This window comes from Eutrema salsugineum, unplaced genomic scaffold (genome assembly GCF_000478725.1).
Source record: "Eutrema salsugineum unplaced genomic scaffold, Eutsalg1_0 scaffold_3, whole genome shotgun sequence".
Lineage (NCBI taxonomy): Eukaryota > Viridiplantae > Streptophyta > Magnoliopsida > Brassicales > Brassicaceae > Eutrema > Eutrema salsugineum.
Window position 1 is genome coordinate 11,515,455 of NW_006256756.1, and position 7,036 is coordinate 11,522,490.

At 29.7% G+C, this 7,036-nt stretch overlaps 1 protein-coding gene across 1 annotated transcript; it reads right to left on the reverse strand.

Moving 5' to 3' along the window:
- Positions 1-5,258: 5,258 nt before the first annotated feature.
- Positions 5,259-6,466, reverse strand: LOC18014434. The gene is made up of 2 exons (XM_006397185.2): positions 6,256-6,466; positions 5,259-5,825 (listed from the first exon to the last, which is right to left on the reverse strand). Exons 1-2 carry the CDS (start codon positions 6,421-6,423, stop codon positions 5,382-5,384), a joined length of 612 nt encoding a protein of 203 aa, XP_006397248.1. The 5' UTR covers positions 6,424-6,466; the 3' UTR covers positions 5,259-5,381.
- Positions 6,467-7,036: the final 570 nt, after the last annotated feature.

The window sequence follows — 7,036 nt, forward strand, 5'->3', positions numbered from 1 at the left end:
ATAATATCTTTAATCATCTATATAACTCATTATTGTTATCAATCTAACATTATTGTTATCGTGTAAAACATAATGTTATATCTAAAGTTATATGTTTTTATATGATATAATAATTGTTAATCTATAACAAAATATTTAACTTGTTACTATAATGTATATTGCTCGTCTGGAGAGAACTATTTGTGTGGCTCTGATTAACAGACGAAGATATTTCTTCTAGTCTATAGAATCCTCCCAGCCACCATATATAATCATTCACGTCTCCTGTCAGAGCTCAACAAACAACGTGGCACAACCTTTTGGTGGTAAAAGGGTAATCGCTGATGATTATCTCCACAGTAGCGATAGTTTTGTGTGGGGTTTTGGTCATTTCTGCAAATTCGACCTCATATATGATTATTGAGCTAATTCACTCTTATTTAAATCACTTAAATTTTTAAAGACTACTTTATAAATCAAATATTTCAATTCCAAAATAGAGTAGAAAATGATATTACTCCATATTTGGAGTAAAAAATAACATTTTTCCATTTTGAAGTTGAAAATAGAGTGGGCTTAAAGAATATTTTATCCAAAAATGGCGTTTGGAGTCCGATTTGGAATAGCGTTGAAGATGTCCTTACGAACTAGTCATGTAGTCTTCAAAAATCGTTTGTGTTTGTAATTTTCTATTTTATAGTTTTGTAATATGCATCTATATTTTGGTTTCAAAAGACATTTATATTCTTCTTAACCTTCTAATGGAGAAAAGAGATCAAATGGTGCAGATCAAGCGGTCAAAATGTATGGTTAAATGGGAGAAGCCGATAAAATGTGTTATATAATAGCATGGGTATAATCATATATTGGGTTTGGTTACTTTTACCTAAACAATTCAATAATTTAATTTTAATGAATTTTGGTTACATTTTTGGAAAATGTTAAATTTTTAAAAATATAAGAGGATTATTGCATATTTTAAATATTTTAGATATTTTGGTCTAAATATAATTATTATATTCAGTTTGTAATTGTATTTTTGATAGTTTTGTTATTTCAAAATTAAATATAACTAATATTTTGGATATTTTAAGTATCATTTTGTTTTTTGGATATAGGAGTTTAGGATACATTCAAGTATATATGTTAGTTTCAGTTTGGTTAAATACCTTCTATACTGGTTTGGTTTAATACTGTTTTTTAGTTCCGAGTAATTTCTCCACACCTAGGATGTAACATATATTTGAATAAAAAATATCAATATACTAAAATAAAATTTAATTAACCTATAACTTACCTAATAACTTTTCCTCAGGAATTAATATTAAAGTTTACTAAACAGTAAAAATACATTACAAACAATACCAATATGGATCGTTTATACTATTCATAGCAGAACTCAATTTTTCTTCATAAAAACGAACCACTAATAGTTTATTAATTTATTTTTATTTAAATTAAAGAACTCAATATTTAAAATAAAATTGATGAATGGAACATATATATTGGGTTAATCCATATCATCAATAATTGTCTTTTTTACTGCTCCCATTCAAAACCTTACTATTGAAATTGTAGATCCCATAGTTGATATGTGGGAATTAACTCCACCATTAATAATAGTCTTATCGTTTTGATTTACTTATATTTCTAACCTGAAACTTCTATGCTGTGCATATCAAGTCCATCTGTTTCAAAATATATAAGTAAATAACCCTTCTTCATATAAATGAAATTTTTTTATTAATAACTGATTCAAATCGAAGTGTTCTACATACACTTACAAGCAATTAGTTAAATCTCAAATATGAACTATAGATGTTTTTCTTTTTTTGGTCAAACAATGTTTCATAGATTAGGTACTCTCTTCATTAGAAGAGGATTTTTTTACCAAAATATAACAAAGCTAATTTGGCTAACAAATCTGCTGCTACAAGAGCCAAGTGAAGAACATAGAAGCAGAAGATACAATAAATTTGTCTTTTTTACTGCTCCTATTTGAAATCTTACTTTTGAAATTGTAGATCTCATAGTTGATATGTGAGATTTAACTCCACCATTAATAATAGTTTTATCGTTTCGATTTACTTACATTTTTAATCTGAAACTTCTGTCCTGTGCAAATCAGGTCAATCTGTTTCAAAATAAGTAAATAACATTTCTTCATGTAAATGAAACAAAATTAATTAATAAGTGATTCAAATAGAACTGTTCTAAATACACCTACAAGCTATTAGTTAAATCTCAAATATGAACTATAGATGTTTTTCTTTCTTTTTGGTCAAACAAAGTTTTATAGATTAGGTACTTTCTACATTAAAGGAGAATTTGTTTACAAAATATAACAAAAGCCAATCTGGCTAACAAATCCGATGCTACAAGAGCCAAGTGAAGAATATAAAAGAGAAGATAGAAGCAATCATTATACTTAAGCAATAAACATTGTTGAGAAGTACTTGTATCCAGAGGCGGAACCACGTTATAGAATAGGGTGTCACATGACACAGAATAAAATTATATATAAATAGTTTTGTTGCATGTAGTAAAGATTTTTGTAGATCATTTGGTTGTTTTAGCTCAAGTTTGACCCCCTTTACCTAAGTTCAATCCCCCAATATGATAATTTTTAAATTTTTCTTTCATTATTTTTCATTAGTGTTATATTTTGAACCCCCTAAAAATTAATCATGGGTCCGCCACTGCTTGTATCTCGTCAACCTCTCTAAACCTAAGCAGTAGAATGATGCCATGGGAAACAAAAAAAAAAAAAAAAAATGCCTGAAATTGACACTGTAACTAATGCTGGATTAGAAATCCTAAACCAGATACAAAAGCAAAGGTCACCTGGTGCTAATTTGCTAAGCCTTTGAAATGAGTAGAAGCAGAGCTTCGGTTGCGAAGCAGTGCTCACCGTACCTCCCTCATCACCTCCATCACTGGAGACAATCACCTCAATATTAATCTGTACCACCATCGCTGCTTCCGCCAAAGCACTGGCCCTGCCAAATCGAGCCATCTGACAATGTCACCAACACGAGATCTATGATCTCTGCCATGGCTCACAGCCCCCGCCAAAACAACTATCACCCGATACGCATCTTTTACAAAGTCCAAAGCGCTTCATTGATAAATCCAAGTCAATCTCAAGCCATTCATTCTGCTGGTTCTCTATCACCGGCTTGAGATTTGTATCTATCTAGTTTAGAAAAGATATCTAGTATAAATATGCATGTACCCTATTCATTATAATTATGAAAGCAATATACAATTCTTTCCAAACACTCATGTGTTCTTCTCTCATCACTCTAATAATATATAAGGTTAGTGCGAATCGCAGAAAATACATGTAACATAGACAAGCATAGAAAACACACACAGATGTATTATACCTGTTAAAGAAAAAAACATAATTCCACGAGATTTAGGGTTTAGGAAGTTAGTTCATATACTCATATGAATTAAAAGACCTAGGCAACCCCACTCCTTATAAAGAAGGGAGAAACGAACTCGAGAGAGATATCCAAAAACAAGCCTATTAAAAAAAAAAACATAATTCTACGGGTTTAGGAAGTTATAGTTCATATACTCATGCGAATTAAAAGATCTAGGCAACCCCACTCCTTATAAAGAAGGGAGAAATGAACTCGAGAGAGACAACCAAAAACAAGCCCTTTCAACAAAAAAGAGAGATCTAAAAATCAAGAGTAAGAACAGAGACATAAAAGCTTTTCAAACTATAGTTTGAACGATTTCTGCCTTAACTAGCAGCAATCCAAAACCCACACATTAATGATTATTTATTTTAATTTTTGTTTTGTAAATGATTGTTTATTAATAATATTTTCGTATATATTTGATTCTTTTCAGTACATTTATAGAACGAGGATTCGTTTATTTTCTCTAAACATAATCTAATAAAAACAAAATACGATAGTGTTTCAGTAAAAAAAAATAAAACATTAACTCAAAAACACATCAATACCAGGAATCGAGAGGAAGTGAGGATTATCTACTCGTCATGCAAGTGACCAACGTGTGTCTCTTTCCTTTCTGATTCTTATGGATGTCTTATCAGCATCTATAAGCCCATGTATATATACTTGCGTCAAATTTAAGAGTTTATGACTTTGTATATTTTAATTGGTTACAAATTCAAAAATATTTCTATTAATTAATAAATCACTGATTTTACAATTCTTGATTTTTTGGATTATCCGTTTAATAATTTATAGATACTATTTAAATTAATCTAAAATAAACATAATTTTATGAATATACATTAACTTTTTCCTGTAATAAATAATTAACAGGATCGTTTGAAAAAAGTAATGAAAAAAATCATTAAATATATTAGAAATTAACTATAAACTCCAAAACTACTATAAGTGTATTCTTTTCTACATTAATTCTATAGTTTTCTATAAAATTTTCAAACTATAAAGTTTAGTGTTAAATTATATCAATATTACATATGTTTATTATTTATTTGGTCCTCAAGTTTTCAATTTTTTAGATTATGCAAGTAAGTTTTAGTATTATTATTAATTTTTTAATTATTAATCTCCACAACATGTTATTTTAATTTGTATCCATTTTTTCTAATAATTTGTATCCTTTTTATAAAAAGAATTTCCACTTTCATCCATTTATGAAAAGAATTTCTATTTTCATTATATAAACGTACTAAATATATTGTTTTGGGCTCTACAATACAACTTAACGTATTAAATATTAGTATAACTTTGTACGAGAATAATAAATGGAACTCAACTCTTTTTTTTTTGGTGTGTGGTATGGTATCCTTTTTTTTTTTTGGTGTGTGGTATGGTATCCTTTTTTTTTGGTATGAATGTTAAGTATATGGTATCCTTTTGTTATTTCCTATCAAGAACTTAGCAAATTACGATTTACCTACTTATAGTTATATATTGTTATCCCATATATATACCAAGTTATACTAATTATTGATTTTTTCATTATTATTTTGTTTAAAAATTATTTTGAAAACATCAATCTTGAAAAACCGATTGACAAAAAAAAAAAAAACTAATTCTTGAAAAACCGAAAATTACGTGCCGAGGACGTATACTCTGGCCGTCGTCATTTGTGGAAAAAATCAAAGTAATTCAAATATAACTTCTCCTTTTATAAAATACATGTGGCCAAATGATGCCATGTATTATATGATCACCAACTAACATTATTTTCTCAACGTTACAATATGGTGACCTAAAAAAAAGCAAAGAGAAAGCGGATCACATTAATGATCCTATGCTATTAATCAGACGTTCAACAACATCTCAACAAATAAAGTATTGTTCGATAAAAAACAATAAATACTAAGCATTAATTAGTGATTAGATATAGATATAATTAGAAACTAAAAACAATAACTATATTAACTAAGCTAGCAAAGTAGGCTTGGGAGTGAAGAGAAGTGAGAGAGTGGTGTCTTCAGGTGAATGCATAAACTTGCAATTAGGACACGCTGGTAAAGCTTTACACAGCATCACCAACATATTACATTTCATGCACACTCTCGCCACCATCTCCTCCTCGCCGCCACCGCCATTACTGTCATTACCGTCGTCGTCGAGGTCAAAAGCAACACACCCCATGCTTTTCTGTGTTTTTAGCCCCAACACTGAACCCATCTCCATCATCTTCTTCTTCCGCTCAACTCTCTCATAATTTTTATTGTAATTACTCAGATCGTGATCATGATCATGATGATTGTTTAGATCGATCAGAGATGGTGACAAGTTGAGTTCAAGATCAAGGCTCTTGCGGTTGTGATGATATTCTTCATCGATATAATTTGCTGTGTCTTCACTGAATCTTTTTCTCTGCAACACAAGATCCGAAAACATCTTACATATCTCCTAAACTCATAATCCTATATATCTCCTAATTAAAATCATAAGTATGTTCAGCGATTTCCAATTAAATGAAGGCATAGGTCCACCAATCATAAAAGAACTTTTGTAAATATTTTTGACTATATCAACAAACTAGAGAACTCCTAGTTTTTTTTTTGGTCACAAATACAATTAATTTATCGAAAACTTCCATTTTTTTCTAAAAATCTTCTTATAACATGCATCAAATATATTTTGATTGCATCTAATTTCAAATGTTTCGATACCTTATGGCACAAAATTTCTTACGACGTAACTTATATTTTTGATAAATGAAATTGCACAGAATCTTCAAATGTTTTAAGACCTTTCCATAGAAAATCTTCTTACATAACTACAACATCAAATACATGTTTACCTTCTGATCAAAGGAAGAAGCTTCGACTCTTTCGACGAGATCATCATTTGCTAATAATTGGTGGCACTTTCTTTTCTTAGAAGCTTCTTCAGATTCCATGCGATAAGACAGAGCGAGCTCTCGCTTTTTCATCAACCAGCTTGTTCCTTTGTCTGTAAATTCTAACATCACGTAGATATATTTGTACGTACTATAAGTTTATATTTTGTGTAGGCCAATCTGTTTCGAGGTCATTTTATATAGGCAGTAGAACATTTGAATTTTTTTAATTTATCAGCAAAATCAATAAATTTATGGGCCATGCATGACGTGCATTCAAAGTTTCGCCTCTTCAATTACTGCAACCAGAGAGCTTATTTAAAACCCTCAGATGTATATAAATATCCAACGCTCAATTCCTACTTCCTTCCCGAAATAAAATTCAAAACAAAAGGCTAATTAAATTTTCAAGAAGCTATTGGATGTTTTCGAAAGCGGTTCATAATTTATTACGTTTATTTAATAATCTTCTGTTTCTTGGACAGTATGCAATTAATTTGGCCGCACTCAGACAAAATAATCTGATATCTATTGTCTATTGACAAGAGCTACGTAGAATGAGATAAGGGGAAAAAAAAAACTTAGAGTTGCGTAAGTTGCAAATGCTTACGTAAACTAAATGTTTTTTGAAATAGTATGTTTTGCAGTGACATACAATAATATATAATATCAAATAGTTGGTTATCTAGCACTTTTGAAAGTATACAAGATGGATAATTTAATCTTACAGGCGTGGTTTCTG